Source organism: Aspergillus novofumigatus (genome assembly GCF_002847465.1).
Source record: "Aspergillus novofumigatus IBT 16806 chromosome Unknown P174scaffold_2, whole genome shotgun sequence".
Classification (NCBI taxonomy): Eukaryota; Fungi; Ascomycota; class Eurotiomycetes; order Eurotiales; family Aspergillaceae; genus Aspergillus; species Aspergillus novofumigatus.
The window spans coordinates 1,435,355-1,452,871 of NW_020194275.1; the positions used below are offsets into that span (position 1 = coordinate 1,435,355).

Consider the following 17,517-nt stretch of genomic DNA (forward strand, 5'->3'; position numbering starts at 1 on the left):
AGTTGTCGATCGTCCGCAAGGCGGAGCGGATCAAGACTGGCCCGCCTGGGGTTGGCTTGACCGCCTTTGGATAGGTACAGCTAAGCCGGTAATGCCTGAGAGGGGTTGGATAGGTATATGCTCAGATGTGCTCAGATATATATGCTCTGTCTTTTTTTTTCCTTCTTCTTTTTAAACACCAAGTCACTTGTACATGCTAAGGCAGAGTCCTCGACAAACAATTTCAGAAGTACTAAAATTCTCATTTGTGATGAGACCGGAGCTGGGGTAGGTAAACCCTCCCGGGCTCGGATATTGGCCTGCCCATGACGCATGTAATGGGTCGAGCGACGCCGCACAAGGGCAGGAAGTTAGGCCAACTTAGACATCAACAGTCTCGAAAATATATACAAAACCATGGAACATCTCAAAGAGAAAGATGCCACCAGTCGTCTAGTAAACTCCTCTCTTGCTACTTTGTCGTAGATATATTGAGTGTACGAAGCCTCAACGGTGTACTGTGGCGCCGTCTTGGGCAGGCTCCAGTAATTTCCACTGGCAGCAGATGTTGTTGGAAGCAAAGTGGGACATGATGCGGTCCGCGATTTCTTCGAATCTGTCGGTGGCTAGAGCCAAAATGGTAGGTCCTGCACCGGATAGACAAATTCCAAGCAGGCCCGGCTGGCTAATTGGGTTCATGGACTGAAGAATCTCCGTCAAGCCTGGGATAAGTGTCTTCCGGTATGGCTGATGGACCTTGTCCTGCATGGCCAGGTAAATCATATCTGGGTCTGGCGGAGAGCTGCCCAGTGCTGCGGGAAGCAATGCAGCGCGTTGTAAATTGAAAACCTAGCGAAGACGATGCGAATTAGACCGACGAGAAGCGCATCGCCAACGATTCGTCATGCGGATGATTGAGATGGGTGGGACTTACGACGTCTGCTCTCGTGTACGTGGTGGGTAGGACGTTTCGGGCATTGGCAGTGGGCACCACGAAGTCAGGGATAATTGCGATGGCCTTGATTTCCTTGGCCCATTGAAACTTTCGATAATGGCCGATGCCCAGAGGAGGCTCGGGGGGCCTCCTGCCAGTGTCAATGCCACCTGCCGGGGCAGGGAGAACTTCACTGAGCGGGATTTCCTTGCGGGCTACATCCTCAGGTTTCAGCTCATTCAAATAGGTACCGACGAAGCCTCCAAAGAGTGAGGCAGCGACATTGTCCGGGTGCCTCTCTAAAGAAGAAAGATAACCATCAGTAAGAAGACCAAATATGATATGTATGATGTGCAACTCAAGCCATATTCAACCCATGTGGGCAACAAAGCCAGGTTTACCTACCAATCATCAAGCAATAATCCAGTAGCCTGTCCTTGCTCAACCCGAGACGACCTACTTCATTTCCCAACATCACGCCAGCAACCACCGCTGTGCCTGACGAACCAAGACCCCGACCCAGAGGAATGGGATTTACAATATGGACTCGGGTCTCAACAGGAAATGCCCTTTGGTCATGGCATCTAAGTACGTACAGAGCTACACGGGTGATCAGGTTAACCTCAGGGTCCAGGCTAATCTTCTCAGTACTCTTGCTCTGATCTTCATACGTAATCACACAATTCAAAGGGTGCTCGGACGATGATTTGGAAGAGTCAATGGTGACATGGAGTTCGAGGTGAAGAGACAATGCTAGGCCGATGACATCGAACCCAGGGCCGATATTGGCCGATGAACAGGGCGTTCTGATAATAAAGGAGACAGACATTGCAGAATCAGGGACGTCAAATATGGCCAGATCAACAGTCTGATTGGAAAGGCATGAAAGAAAGACAGGAGCGTGAAAGGGCAAATAATTGGATTAAATGAACAATTTGGCTGGTATCTCTCGATACTGAGCAGCAATTATAGTTGAACCTACCTAGGGAGGAGTGACTCTTTCGATTCTTGGCACACATCGCAGGGGAAAAAAAAAAAGAAAAAACCAGCCGACGTCGGGGCTGGATGGAAGGCTATTTAGTACCTCTCCACCTCTTATGGCCTACAGTATTATCATTATTGGCCGGCAAAAAACAAAAGCCTGATAATAGCAGAAAGCACTTATAAGATTCTTAATAGCTTTCTGTATGAGAGTGCATAGTTATAATGATTATGACTGTACCTCTTGAACTTAAGCTATTTGATGTTATTTTCCGGAAATTATTATTCATCATGATGGTTATGCATAACACTACATATCATTTTCCCTTGTTCCATACCTTATCTATCTACCTCGCCTATGTAGACGGTTTTCAGAAATGCAGCGAGCCTGAACTGCTCATCTAGTGATTGATGTTTTAACGCTACTGCTAAGGGGATACCTTTCAAATATCAGCCGTATGACACGATCATGGTGGTATTCTGTAGATGTATGGAGTAGTATTCTGTATTCTGCACAGTACATCAACAACGATGACACGGATAGTAAATCTTAGTATTTATACTAACTGCAGTTGTGACATTAGAATAAGACGGGCTGCTGCTCGCCGCCATATTAATTTACTATGTTATTAGAAGCGTCGAAGATATCTTAAGTTTTTCTACCTTCCACGTGTACCGGTACGACTCATGATTCTAGATTCGCCCCCGACTACTTGATTCTGGCATAGATAGTCTATCTATGCCATTCAATTTTACAGAGAACCTTGTACAGGAAAATTTCTCCTTTGGTGATAGAATTTTCACGTAGGACCAGGAGTATGTCCCTAAACGGTAGGCGGTTGGCAGGTAGTCTTCATACCTATTATCCTCTGTAGAGAGGTAGGTACATGGCTGTAGGAACGGGGTAACTGCTGCTTATTCCTAGGGGATTTGTTTATTATCACTGACATTTACCTCTACTTAGTCATTCTTTTGGATGAAGGTAATTGGGAGTTCTCGCAGAAAAAGAAAAGAAAAGATAAATGCTGCTCAATGTTGAGTATCTACGTACCACTACGGAGTATTTCTTAGACAACCGAATGTCACATCCAGTGGATAAAGGTCAGTTACAATGGAACGGATGCGCTGTAATGCTCCCGTTATGGCTCCATACACTTAGCTTTTTGCCCCTCTTTTTTTCACTATTTTTTCCCTCCTTTCCCCATTATCAGTGACCTTAGTGTGGTTACCTTTCCTTAAAAACCATCGTCCAGTCTTCCTGTCTTTCCATCTCGAGGACTACTCATTTCAACCCACCTGGGTGTACACCCTTTCCAACTATTTGTCCTATTTATTGCATTTGATTGGATTGACTTTGATCCTGTCTCAGCGTGCAGATCGGTTGTTCAGCCGTTCAGCATCTCTTGGTGTGGACTGAACCTATCAGTTTTTATTCTCTTGGAAAAAGCCCTCCGCATCACACCACTCTGCTCATCAACCCATCGCTGGGTTTGAAAATTCTTGCATCATCGTCTCTTTTTTGATTTGCACATCTATCGCTTTTACTCGATTGCTAGTTTTTGTTCTTGGCTGGCTTTTTGTTGACTCTTACGAGCTATATTTCACTCTTGTTCCATCGGGATTCTTGCATTAACGTCATCGACAAAAGGATCTGCGGTGTATCTCGACGAACCCTCTTTAAAGAGTCCACTTGTCGACACAACACCCTCTATTATCGCAATCCTGGAGCGACAAGGCTCCTACCCTCGTTACACAGTCAAGTTGGCGGGGACTCGCTGCAACCGGACCTCTTTCCTCCACCCTCTTTTGGGCCCCAAGTTCAGGGTCTTCTGCGGGGGCGACACCAGACCCCCATAACTAGGCTTACATAAAGCAAATTCTCAATTTTGGCACAAACAGGTACATCGGTAATGCCAGGCCCTCTAGAGGGGTCTGTCTAATGGATGGAGGAGCACTATTTTCCGGAGTGCCTTCATAATCTGTCGTTCTTCCTCGCTTGAACGTCAAGAAACGAATCAATCACCTTCACGAAGCCCTCACACGTCCGCTTTTCCTAACGTCATCGGTCGATCAAAATTCTTAATAACTGTTCTTGCGACGAAGTCAAACCAGCAATAATGTCTGAATCACCCAAGTCCGAGAAGTACATGTGCCTGACTCGGTTCAGCACGCCAGTTCCCGAATTAGATGATCATCGATTTCAACTCGATTCTGCACCTCGAATCGAGGCTACCGCTGATGTCTCTCTCAGCCGGCAAAACACTTCTCAGCATGCCTACCCTCAAGAGACGCCTCAGCGTCCCGATTTGCTCTCAATTCAAGATGCGCTTCGGGAAGCGGGGTCGCTTTCCCGGGATTTCGAGCAAGCTATACTGGATGATGATCGATCAGGCAAAGATGTCAATACCTTGGGCCGTCGTTTCTCCGTTGATCCAACCGGTAATGTCCGCCATGGCCGTACGTGGAGCCGAACCCACCAGGAACTTGCGAATATGTCACGGGAATCATCTCCCTCAGCTAGGTCATCGTCGCCTCCGAATTCGGTTGAAGCCTTCGCAGACCCCCGCCGCCGCGAGCGTGCGAATACACTGGAGAGCCATGCGGCCCCAGATCTCGAGGCCATTCTGCAGCGCACAGTGTCCGGCGGTACTCATCCCCGCCGTCCGACCTTTAGTAACGCAAGTGCTATCAGACCGCAACCAGGCGATATCCAGCTAGAACCAAGCGACGAGACTTGCGTGCCGACTTATGAGCAACCTGGCAGGATCCCGGTGATCGACTACGAGGAATTGGAGGAATTTGTGGCTCTGAGCCGGCAAATGAAGCCCTCGACTACTCGGCGTAAGCAGAGTCTAAGCTCTCAAAGTCGGGGACCTCGCGTTTTCTATGATCTGCGCCCAGGGCTTCGGAAGTCTGATGTTGAAGGCGAGAAGCGTTCTTCGAGTGCTGATCGCTCTTCTTCGGACCTTATGGACGCGGATTTGAAGACAGCCGATAAGGTCTATGCGAACGTCGTGGATGAAAAGGACATAGTGGAAAAGCTTCAGAATGAGAACGAGCCGACCCGCTTCGGCTTTTTCTCATCCGAGTCCCAGAGCACTGTGCATGCGGCGGAGCTGGGGGACCTGGTGCTCCCTGGTGATACTTTCCGGGATCTCTTTCAACTTGGCCCGGAGGGAGGTGTGTGGTGGTTGGACGTACTCAATCCAACGGAGGAGGAAGTTGCCGCACTCTCGCGGGCCTTTTCCATCCATCCACTGACAACGGAAGATATCTTGACTCAAGAAGCCCGTGAAAAGGTTGAGCTTTTCAAGCAATATTACTTTGTCTGCTTCCGGACATTCTATCAGCTCGACAAGACAGACGAACGCTTCATGGAGCCCGTCAACTTTTACATGGTTGTTTTCCGCGATGGTGTCCTCTCATTCTCATTCACCGAGAATCCACACGCGGCAAATGTCAGGAAGAGAATTGGGAAGCTCCGTGATTATGTGTCCCTCAGTAGTGACTGGATCTGTTATGCCATGATGTAAGTCGCAAGGGCGTGATTCCTAATGAGACCATCTGTTCTAACGTTGGCACAGTGACGACATTGTTGATAGTTTTGGGCCTGTCATCCGAGAGATTGAGATCGAATCTGAGGCAATTGAGGACCTCGTTTTCATCGCGCGCGTCGACGATTTTGAATCCTTCTTACCACGGATCGGTGGCCTTCGTAAGAAGGTCATGAGCTTGATGCGCCTTCTAGGTGGCAAAGCAGATGTCATTCGTGGTTTCTCCAAGCGTTGCAACGAGCAGTACTCCGTCACTCCGCGTGGAGATATTGGCCTGTACTTAGGTGACATCCAAGATCACGTGGTGACCATGATGTCAAACTTGGCCCACTTCGAGAAGATGCTCAGCCGCTCACATACCAACTATCTTGCGCAGCTCAATGTCACTAACCTGGTGCTGGGCAATCATGTCAATAAAGTCCTGAGCAAGGTGACGCTGATTGCTACCATGCTGGTACCGATGAATCTGATCTGTGGTCTGTTCGGAATGAATGTCCGAGTTCCTGGTGAAGGGCAGGAAGGCCTGGGATGGTTCTTTGGCATTGTGGGGGTCATTGCAGCTGTTATTGTCCTCAGTGGCATAGCTGCTCGGTATTACAAGCTTGTTTAGAGCAGTGTGTATAGTTTTTAGTTGCCGTTTATGTGTCCTATAATAACAAAGTATATACGGTTTTCGCTTATAATGCATTGGACTACCTGTCTTCCTTGAAATCTACTACTGTAATTAAAAAACTACCACCCGACTGCGCACGTTGGGCTTTGCATGACAGGAGATGATATGATCATATGGAGACTCGATGACTGAAGAAAGTAGAGGAGTGGCTGTGCCGTTTTGGTGGCGCAGATTCCTTCGAAGTCCTGAACTATCAACAGAGGAGTGCCGCTTGTCCAGATCAGAATGTATTGAGACCGAGCTGGTTCTCTTGCTTCGGCAACTCCCGCCACGAACTCCCCGCGAATTGTTTCCATAGCATTGCTTCTCGCAGGTGTCCCGCCATGAGAGAAAAGCTGTTGCCTTATCTCCTGTTGATTCTGTAATTTTCGAGCCTGAGGTGGATATCGTCCTTCGGAGCTCAGTCGGTTGATGCAACTATCCATGCGGACTGATTTTTCATCTATGCATTACCTTTCAGCTGCATATTTCTGCGCCTTAATATTATTATACGGCCCTTTCTTTCTCGTCCAGCCGTGCCTTGCTCTTGACCCGCTCTCTGATTCCGCCCTCTTGATCTCCAGCAACGACACGAATGCGGTTCTAAACGACATCGCAGAACAATTCATATTCCCCCATGGATCATACAGCGGACTTGAGGTTCAGGATACCGTGAGCGAAAATGGAGAAACTCGAGGTCTCGACCTTGTTCGCCGGGTTCCGCCTGGCGTATCATCTCTAGGGAACAACCAGTTCAAGACCAGCGGTATCAAGCTCGGAGAGACTCAATGGTGGTATTTTCCCAAGGAGTCCGTGAACGGCAAGAAATCTAACGTCACATCCGGGCTCCCTGAGAGGATTTCTGTTGACGGGACAAGCCAGCAAACTGTCAGTTCGGACGAACTTCGGAAGCGCGACGGAGACATCGTGAAGCGCTCGACCTCCGTATATCTCTCTCTGACGATGTGCTCAAAGCCCGAGATCAACAATACCAATGGCACTATTCCTGACTCTATCCCATCATTACCGGAATTGAATTTGTACGTTTCTACCTCGGAGTCGCTCCAAAAACCGGGCCCGGGACAAGATAGCTCAAAGCAGGAAGTGTTCACGGCCGATGAGGGCTATGTGGGAGCTTCTGTGCAGGCAGACGGGGATGTCTTCATAGGCGTCGCAGTGCAGAATTCGACGGCGTACTCGGGGGCTACACATATGAGATTGCTGCCTCAATCGACGCTTACTTTCACAGCGTTGTGGACGAGCCATTTTTACATTTTGTCGACGCGGACATCCATGCTGCACTCTTGACAACAGACAATTTGACCCTTTCAGAAGAGGGGAGCGAGAATTATCAGCAGTGGATGAATCTAACACCGCCATTCACGATGTTTGCTCATAATGTGAATGATACGGTAATCTCCGGTCTTCAACGGTCATACTGTGCTCTTGAGCAATTAGCCCAGATTAGAGAAGGTGACCACGGCGTCGAAGGTGGGATGACAAACCGTGGTCTGGGCAAGAAACCTAAAGAGCAGTTCTACATCACCGGTCTCAACCGGACTTCCAATTACTCTGGAATTCTCGCAATGGATGGAAACTCAACCAACTCAGGGAACGGGATCGTTGGCGGAGGAGGGAGGGTCTGGAAACCCATGTACTTTGCAACCAAGTCAGGTGAGCAAGCCAACAGGCCGTGCTCTTCTTTGGTATCGAACGAAGGTGCTGACCTGGACCAGATGACAACTGTGCCGTCCTTTTCAACCTGACGTTCTGCTCCGAAGTTGCGTACGCAGTCCCATCAAACCCTGATCTTGGGATCGCACAACTTGGTGCGAAATACGACAAATATGCCGAGTCTCTGTACAAAAACTTTTCCTATTCCCTGGATCAGATCCAATGCAACGCAACCAACGAAACCAGCTTCTCTTTGGCTGTGAGTTGCAACGACTGTGCGGATGCTTACAAGCAATGGCTTTGTGCAGTGACCATCCCCCGTTGCGCCGACTTCTCGAGCAACGGCCTGTTTCTCCAGGTCCGAAATGCGGGCCAACAATTCATCAACGGCAGCTCTCTCAGCCCCACCGACCCCAGGCGCAGGGATCCTGCGCAGAACAAGTCGCGCAATTCCATGATAGACGATCAGATCCGCCCGGGCCCTTACAAGGAGATCTTGCCGTGCCAGGACATCTGCTATAGCTTGGTGAAGCGCTGTCCCGCCGCCCTTGGGTTCAGTTGTCCCCAGGATACGCGACTCAATTCTGCCTACGGCCAGCGCGGTTCGAGCAGCGAGATCACCTGCAGCTATCCGGGGGCAGCGTATGACTTGAACGCCGGACGGACCCTCCGCGAGCCTCTGGGGTGGCTTTTACTTGCAACGGGGAGCTTCTGGTTTTCTTTCTGGGCTCTCAGAGTGGACGCTTAGGTGCGTTCTCTTTTTCAGCATTCTTCCCCTTGGAGCGAATTGCAGCGCAGAATAATCATGTCTTTGATCCTGGTTTCGATGATACCCTCCCTGGCTTAAGATATATTTGTTTGCTATCTGTTGTTGAAAGTTTACCATTGTATAGCTAGTTGAATTGCATTTTCTACATAATCCCATGGACTTTAGCTACCAAGAAGGTGGTACAAGCTGTGACATGTTTGCAACGGGACATGGCCCGTCCGCACGAGTGCATAGCAACCTTTCGGAGATTGTGATAATTTTTATATCATGATCAAGAGAAGGGCATCTGCCCTGTGAAATTTAGAATAACTGAATACCCGCCTCCCAATGCAACCCACCAGCAACGCCAAACATCCCAATTATCGGAGGAGAAATCTATCAATCATAATGTAATGGCCCAAGGGAAGAGAAAAACAGATCTTGTAGGCTCGTAGGAAAAGGTCAACAATCATTTAGCTTTCCTCGGAGTCGGGGTCCACAAATTCCTCAGACTCGAGGAGCTTGCTGTCGGTCGAGGTGTGCTTCCAACCTGTTGCAGTAGCTTCTGCGCCGCAGGGGTCAGAGCCTTGCCCTGTCCGCTGGACGCAGCAGCCGCAGGGGTACGTAGCCCAAAATCCAACCGAGGGCTGCTCGCGAAACGCGGCGTTACAGGCGTTCTACCCTCGCGCGCCGCCTTCTCAGCGCGTTTCGTTCTTGCTACCCGGTCGACCATGCGGTGGTGCAGTTCTTCGCGTTTGCGGTTCTCCCTGATCGAGAACGGGTTGGGGGTAGAGTCGCTCGCCCCGAGCAGGCGAAGATCGTCACCTGACAAGGATGCCAGCTCTGAGGTTTCCGCGGCAGCATGGTCGTAGTCCGGTTCGGGCTCGTCCTCGTCGACAAAAGCATATCCGTTAACCCGTGGCGTCTCTCCCCCGCCATATCCCGCTTCGGATTCGGTGAGTCGGGGCTGGCCAGCAATGGCATCTTTGATGGCGGATATCGATGGCGAGGGAGGGACGCCGTTGCCCTCATGCACACTTGGCTCCGGTAGCCTGGTATTCTCGTGCACCACTCGCTTAGGCCACGCGCGCGAAAGCGCTTCAGCTTTTTGTGAGAGGGTCTCGTGTGTATCCTCTATCGAAGACGGCATAAACATGAGCGAGTTCTCCGGTCTGGACTTCCAAGTATCCGGCTTTGCGGGCCGGGAGTCCAAATCCGTCTTGATCGCTAGCTGTCGCTCAGTACTGGCCTCCTGTGCTGCGATGCGTTTCGCTTCCCGTTGTCGGTGGGCAATCTGCCGAGCCGTAGGAATCTTGTTTCCACTCCAGAGCCAGGCGTACTTCTCCTGGCGCTTGGCATTCTGTTTGTCCAGCAGTTTATTGAACGACTCGTTGTCTTCGCTGGTGTATTTGGCCTGGAATGCCATGAGCCCCAGATTGGACACGTCTGGGATATCTTTTAGAGCGGACTCAGACATTGCAGTCGTGGTCGTTGAGATCACCGACCTCGGCGTATCTCCTCGCCAGCCGGTCGGGGTGTCATGCGGCCGTTCTGTACCATGGAGGCGCGGAACGGTGCGAGCTCTGCCGGGAGTCTTTAACAAATCTGTGAGTTTCTTTTTCGAACTCGTAATCCATGCTTTGTCCTTCGATTCCAGCGCGTCTAGGTACTCCTGCTTCACTTGTTCCTCCAGCAGTCCGGGAAAGTAGTCACGAGCAATAATCTCCGATAAGGCATTTGTGTAGACATCTTCGTCCAGAACCGTGGCTGGCCGTTTGATGCGCTTCGGTGGAGGAGGAGGGGGCATAAGGCTTTGTTCGCTTTGACGTTTGGTCAACGCTTGCGATGGAGTGGTGGCCATGTTGAACGACTTCGAAGGGTGGGGGTTGCGAGGACGGAAAGTCAAGAAAAAGAGCCTGTTCAGATGAGTGGTTGACCAAATGAGAGTTGCATGCTGATAGTCAGTGACCGCATGATTTCCTTGTGCGTCCTTCCTGCCTTCCTTCCCCTCTTCCTTTCTTCCTGGGTTTCTTTCTGCCTTTCTTTCGAGGAAAAGTGGAAGGTTGAGCGGGTCTGGATTCCTGGAGGTCGATAAGACCGCGGAAGTGGCGTCTGGTGGATAACGACGTCACGTTATTTGGGCCGATAGTTTACCACCTACAATTGTACCTATTCGATACCTTCAATGGACAGCAAATCTTCTGTACAGAACAATCAGATGGACCTGACAGCATTGCAGATAATGCCTAGAATTCATTTCTTCTTTTGCTTCTCGCCAAAATCAAAACAGGAAAGCGGGCCGATCCATGCCTCTATGTGTACACAGCTGTGTCCAAGATTTGACAAGAGACGTCAACAGGACAAAAAAGATACCAACCAGAAGATCATAACAAGGAAAAGAGAGCAAAAAGGAAAAGGAAAAACATAGGCAGGAATGAATGTAGTCTGCCTTGCAAAGTACCCTATCCCATCCACCGCATTTTTCCAACCGTCCGTGCCAGATAAACACCCAGACATCTCTTCGTTTTCCCCTCCAAAACAGTCGCTGAGAAATGCAAATCGAATCTAAATCACTGACGCACACAACACCAAGAGTGCAAGGTTGAACGAAGGTATGTAGATAATCACCAAAATTCAAGTTATATAAAGGCTTGACCCACAACAGGATGCTAACAACAAGGAAAAGAGAATCGTCAAGTCGTGGAAGTGGTCTATGGAGCGATTGGTCGGTTTGAAAGGAGTAAAAAAGGAAAACAGAAAAGATTGAACGGATGAAACAAGAGAGCGAAGTGACAGCACACTTCGTCAAGGTCGATCCATGCTTTTGGAGCAAAAGGCGCGGATAGCGAATTATCTGCAACAGTTTCAATTCGCTGCAGGGGTAGGGAAAAGGGAGTATGATGTTCTGCCTTTTCTTCGGTTCGGGCTCTTCAGTGGGATTGGAGGAAGTGGTGCTGAAGCATTACCCCTAGTAGCCCTGACGGTTCGTGGAACCTCTACCTCAGATGTTGATTTCGCTCTATCGTGAACCGAACCACTTGCCCGGGCCGGGTCCGCAGCCCCGGGGCTGGAGTTATTTTCAGATCGCGACATGATCTGCGTCTCAATCTCTCGTGCCAGACTCTTGGTCTGCCGGTGGTAGCAAGACACTTCCGTACGGCCTGCCGATGATGGCGCTGTGTAACCTGACTGCTCCGTGGAGGGCAAGTGCTCCATGGATGGCAGTTCCCGGCTGCTCGCCAGGCTATGCACCAGCTCTGGGACGCTGCCTGTCGAGACAGAGGAACGATGTTTGCGGACAATGGATGCGGCACGGGAAAGTATCAGGCTCTCCTGCGAGTTGCACTTGCTGATGGGAGAAAAGCTGCTTCGGGGAGACACCGGATGGTCCATAGCGTGAATTAGTCCCTGTGAGCAAAAGGAGAAATGCCGATCAGATTCCGCATCAGCCGCTAGGTACTCCTCGTACAGTGTGTCATGTGTCATCTGTTTTCCGATAGCAGATGGGAAGATTGATGAATTGACCGGCTGAAAATAATCTCCGTCGGTAGAGACGATTTCGCTCTCATACTCTGCGCTGGACGGAGTCACAGCTACTTGGGAGCTGAGTAACGAACGGGCTGGGCTGGGATCCAATTCCGGACTGGGTAAACGCGACGTGCTGAGCTGTGTAGGGTGAAGAAGCTCGGCGTCCTTGCCTTCGTTTGCTGGCCTCCCACAAGCTGCCCTGGGGTCATCATCGTTATCTGCCGGACGAGCCTCATCCAGCGAATTACCTGACCAGTCAAAGTCAAACGTTGATTCTGCCGCATGCTCGTAGCAATAATCGATATCAGCATCCCAAGACTCATAGATGGTTTCATAGGCAGGTTTGCGGTGAGCGGATGACCGCCGGCGAATTGGCCCTCCAACCGCTTGGTCGGCAGCATCCTGGAACAGACGATACTGTGGAAGAGTAGGAGAGCCGAGCGCCACGGAAAACTTTCTGGAGAGCTCCTCAGCAACGCAGATGGATAGTCGAGACTTGCGACGCTGAACAGACGGGATTGGCACCTCGGCTGACGGGTCTATCTGAGATGAGGATGGAGGCATTGCTGTGTCGGCATTCGCCTCGGGGCTATCATGCCAGTGAGTGATGCCCTGCTCCTCCGGTACTTCTTCCAACACAGACTTGAGGCTAGGAAGGGAGACAGAGGAGGTCTCAGCGTCTATTCTTTCGGTGCTCGCGTCTGTGACAGCATGTTCTGGTTGAAACGAAAATATCCCTTCAACCCTAAACTGCGGCATGGAAGAGCACTGTTCCACGTCCTCTGTATTGCCATACACGTGTTCAGGGTATGTGGGCTGGGAGGACAAGCCAAGAATCTCATCAATGGCACGTGGTGCGGGCTCAGACAAGTCTGGCGAAGCTGTCAGTTGAGGGGAGATCGTTCTCGGCGGGGGAGTGGTGGAGCCGGCCCTGGGATATCTCGGCACAGGTCGAGAGAAGTTCTCAAAGACGCGTGATTCTCTTCTGGCCCGATGATCGTGCTGTTTCGGACTGATTGAAGATGAAATGCCTGGAGAAGCTGGTGGGCTTGTCGGAGTCGGAGAAGTTCGGTGCCCTGCATTAGCTGCCCCGCCATCTGTAAGATCTTCTGATGAGAAGCCTTGGAAATGGAGATCGTCTGCCCGGATGCCCTTGAGTCCCGTCATCGGTCTCTGAGAGGCACGGATGGCGGAAAATTCGGTGACAATGTCATTTTCTCTGGCTTTATCCAGCGCCTGAAATTGGGACGGACTCGTATGAGTCAGATGGTGGAAATCAAAGGGATTGGAAATCAGGCTCTTCAAATGTTCATCTGTATACCCATGTTATCGAGGGAGTCAATTTGAAGTGTCTTTCTCTCTAGCGAATATTACCCTGGGCGGGGGTTGACTTACGGGCATTACTTTGTCGCGTCTTGTGGTTGCGACTGAAGATCTCTGAGACCTCGAAACGCGACTTCTCACGCTCTACTTCATCCTCCTCGTCAAGAGTGGCGGCAATATTGAACTTGCTTCCCTGACGGCGCAGGATACGGCTGCCCCGCGAAAAGAGTGATTTGGTCATACTCTCATGCCTCTCATGCCTGTCCGACCGAATACCTGCCGAGGAGCTGGCTCGGTCTTCACTGGAGTAGGGCAATGAAGCAGCGTCAGCAGAAGTCATAGAGGAAGCAGGCGAGCGGCGGGAGGATGAGGTGGAGGTTGAGGTATTGCTCCTGGATCGACCGCTGAAGACCGAGAGGCGTTTGGGACTGTGAGCATGAGCGGTTGATTTTGAACGGATGTGGGCCGCATAGTCCGGGGGATCATTGGAAGCTCTGGTGGATGGCCGGTCAGAGAGATCCGCCTCTTCTTGCCTTGCAAGCATGGTGGGACAGTGAGATAGATGGGTCCCGATAACAAGACGATCTTTTGTGCAGGTGGACTGCAACGAGGCGATGGTTTGCGATCAATAGAGTGAGAATGGCAAAGCCAGGAAGTTCATCAAACAAACATTCAGACGGGAAGATGCTGTTCAGTCGTTGACCTTGGAAAGGGATTAATTCCCCTTAAAGTCGAGGACGGGTTGTGAGCGAGATCCAAGATCGACCAGAGCATATAAAGCAGATCTTTGTTGGGCGACCAGGGACTCCAAGCGAGCCATTGACTCGTGCGAGACTGGAGAGAGAGAGAGGGAGAGGGGGGGGCAACGGTGATTGTTTCCCCTTGTGTTTTAGAAATGTATCGGGTTCAGGAGACAAGTGAGTGGCATGGAACTCTAACACGAAGTATCAAGAAGGATCTCGCAACAGAAATTGGGCCAAAGACCAGCAGACAGAACAAGAAGGCTTTGAGTGAATGAATGACAGAATGAGAAATATTGTGGACTAATGAGCGGTTCACTGATCGATCATCAAGAGGAGCAGTGTATCGAGGTTATGTTGTGTCGGAGGACAAGGATGGCTTTCAGCCCACAAAAAAGAAGACGACCCAAAGGGATTGGAATAATAATGATTGAGGGTGGAGTAAGAGATGGAGAAAGATGAACCGAAAAATCTCAGATTTGAGGGTCCAGAACGGCGAGTAAAAAATAGTAGCAGTGGAGGATGATGAAAAACGATAGTAGGAGGAGGAGCAGGAACAGGATCTCGCAGTAGACCATATAACGACACTAGGTACTTGTCATCTAGACACTCCGTAGACACTCCATAAACAAATAAGATGGAATCAAACACGGACTGGAGCCCGGAGTAGCAGATATGATGATTGTGACGATCATAAGAAACGAACGACGCGAACACTCCTACTACGACCAGGTAGGCTAGTACGGAGTGGTAGTTAAACCACTAAAGTACCTAACTTACCTAGTATCCTAGCCGAAGCAGTGTAAAGCATAACAATAATGTAAAATAGAGTCTTTTGGGTCTAGAGGGGAAAAAAAAGGAAGGATTAGATTAAACGATCGAGTCCATTTGACGATACTCCGTGGACTACACACGCTGGAGTCCGGGGAGATTCACGGAGGACAAGAACACTAAAAATATGGAGTTTAGACTGCGATTTATATATATATAGGAATCATCAATTTATTATTTATTAATGTTATCGCGATCGTTTAGTAGATAGCATAAGAGGAGGCTAGATACCTCGAGTTAGGGACGTACTTCGCAGTTACCACCCGCTGTAAGGTCCTAGCTTCCCTGCTTCTTACGGAGGAGGCTGGCTTAACTTGACTCCTATTTTGCTTTTGATACAGAGTACGGAGTAAGTCTGGATAAATGATGTTAAGCCAACAGCCCACGTTCTCAACCGTTGAAAACTACAGTACGTAGAAAGGAAAGGGGTAGGTAAAAAAAAAAAAATAATAATAATAATAATAATAATAATAAAATTAACTGCAGTAAGAAAAAGCAAACATCCGCCAGTGGGAGTCTTGAATTTCCAGAAGGCAGAACGAAAGTGGGAACGAAGGGCACGAGAGGGAAGTCCACTTGGAGGACCAGAAGTCAAAGCCAAAAAGCCCCCGTTCCTCACCTTCCCTTTTCCCCCAAAAAATAGATAATTTCCCTGCAGCTAGCTGGTTATCCTGGTTCTGATTTGCTCCTTGTACATCTCTACACTGTTATAGCTCATTTACAGCCTCATGCCTCAATATATTATTACATGTCTATCCATGAGTGACACCACAGAGTACCTGACATATTTAGAGTACGGATACATACAGCAGCAATACCTTCATGCGTGGATATCCGCATTACTCTGTGGAGCTACCTCCAACTCCTTACGTTCGTTACCCAATCTTTGTGCCTAGGTACCTAGCTAGAAATTGGTAGTTGGTTATTGATGGTACCTCCTCCAACCAGATAGGTGCTTACTGTAGTTATTGCGTACCTCAGTAGGTACAGGATATTGGCTCAACTGATCTCAAGGGAAATCCCGTTATCCTCCTTGTCAACACATTGTAGCAGTCTCAATGCAAGGACAACTGAAGACAGCGACAACCCAAGACAGCGTGTGTCCGCAAGGACAGTCCGTGAGAGAGCCCAATATCTCGATTCGGAGTACTATCTATCTAGGAATTACCGTGGGATGATGGACGATCCCATCTGTTCTCTGTTCGCATCAGCAGTCTCATAAAAGAATTGGCTCCGTCAAGGCCCCGAACCATTCTGGAATTGGAGGCTCCACTTGCATCCAGTCCAGGAACTCCAGAGCATCCCTCCGGATCATGGCCAATGATGCACGGTGTGAACATACAACGAGGGCACCTTCAGACGTATCCGAACTTCTATAGTCGGCAGCTGCAAACTGCAAAGCCTGCAAATGGTAGGATCCTTCTTATGCACAGACATTGTCGAGGTCCACAACTTTTTTGTCGTCAGGGCGGCTTGTCCCGTGTGTGCTGATCGCATCGCAATTTGGATATTGAACGGCTTCTCAAAGGGGCTGGCGTGTCCGATAATCTCTTTTTGGCTTTGCAGGATCCAGATGCTTCGTGAAGAAGTCAAGGTTGTGGAAGGGGACAAATATCCTAGGGGGCAGACGAACCATGGCACAAAAGAAGAGGCGGCAGGCCAGTTTGCAGAGTGGGATACCTGCATCAAGGGCCGAACGCTGGCCTGTCTACTACTCCATACACATCAAGGAGGCTAGAAATGTATGTCAAGTCTCAGAGCAGTTTGCAGGGATATACTACAGTGTACCAAATACCTAGATATCTAGAAACATTGATGTTGGCGGGAGATGCTGCAAATTGAAGCGCAATTCTGGAGTATCTACACTGTGCTTGACGTAATCAAAGTCCATACCTTCACAGAGTACGTAAGTTGTAGATATCTTCCTCTGAGGTATCGAAGCTACGCGGTGGAGTTCTGGTTTTCTTTTTACTTTGCTTTTTTTGGGGGCGTTTCGAGAAGAGGCCCACCCCGAAGAGAAAACGGAAAATGGAAGAGGCAGAAGAGTAACGTCCCGCGGATATCTGGGAAATCGACTAGCCTCAGAAGTGAATTGAGAAGGAGGAGACGACGAACGAAACGAGCAATACTCTGTATCTAGGTAGTTTGTAGATACTCTAGGTCTGGGGTAACGGACGTCCAACATGAAAATAAAGCCACAATGGACTGGACAAGCAACAAAGCTCATTGTTAGGCCAGCGGAAACATTGTTTCGGATTTTCCCCATGTTCCGTACCTACGTTAGGGAGCTCCGAACAAGGGAGCGAAGCACATGTAACAATTAACCATGGCTGGTCAACAGATGACGCCTGCCTAATCAAGGGGCGCCAGCACTACCAGTATAATGGTGCCTGAGGCCACACATGCGTAATCATACGGGTACAATACCTGTACCTAACGTTGTGAGGGGAAATCTACCCACATACAGGTAGTGTGCTGGTCACTTGTAGGTAGTGGTCAGACAACCTTTGAATACTTATCAATTGCTTGAGTCCTGAGATTCTCAAGGATGGTATCGCAACCTCGATCGGAGA

At 49.6% G+C, this 17,517-nt stretch overlaps 4 protein-coding genes across 4 annotated transcripts; 1 reads left to right on the forward strand and 3 right to left on the reverse strand.

The window, feature by feature from the left end:
• Window positions 1–132: 132 nt before the first annotated feature.
• On the reverse strand, window positions 133–1,950 carry P174DRAFT_401586 (homoserine kinase). The gene is made up of 3 exons (XM_024823932.1): window positions 1,319–1,950; window positions 914–1,212; window positions 133–828 (listed from the first exon to the last, which is right to left on the reverse strand). The coding sequence occupies exons 1-3, from the start codon at window positions 1,740–1,742 to the stop codon at window positions 487–489; spliced, it is 1,065 nt and encodes a 354-aa protein (XP_024685370.1). The 5' UTR covers window positions 1,743–1,950; the 3' UTR covers window positions 133–486.
• A 2,061-nt stretch (window positions 1,951–4,011) lies between these two features.
• P174DRAFT_457535 (magnesium transporter CorA family protein) lies at window positions 4,012–8,522 on the forward strand (the record flags this gene model as incomplete). Its single annotated transcript, XM_024829558.1, has 6 exons — window positions 4,012–5,423; window positions 5,497–6,026; window positions 6,064–6,071; window positions 6,635–7,293; window positions 7,350–7,774; window positions 7,837–8,522. 6 exons carry the CDS (start codon window positions 4,012–4,014, stop codon window positions 8,520–8,522), a joined length of 3,720 nt encoding a protein of 1,239 aa, XP_024685371.1.
• A 144-nt stretch (window positions 8,523–8,666) lies between these two features.
• Window positions 8,667–10,594, reverse strand: P174DRAFT_384292 (splicing factor ESS-2 family protein). Its single transcript, XM_024823199.1, has one exon. It carries the CDS (start codon window positions 10,381–10,383, stop codon window positions 8,992–8,994), a length of 1,392 nt encoding a protein of 463 aa, XP_024685372.1. The 5' UTR covers window positions 10,384–10,594; the 3' UTR covers window positions 8,667–8,991.
• Window positions 10,595–11,387: 793 nt separating this feature from the next.
• On the reverse strand, window positions 11,388–13,917 carry P174DRAFT_428299 (uncharacterized protein; the record flags this gene model as incomplete). The annotated part of the gene is made up of 2 exons (XM_024825504.1): window positions 11,388–13,363; window positions 13,446–13,917. 2 exons carry the CDS (start codon window positions 13,915–13,917, stop codon window positions 11,388–11,390), a joined length of 2,448 nt encoding a protein of 815 aa, XP_024685373.1.
• Between the last annotated feature and the right edge of the window lie 3,600 nt (window positions 13,918–17,517).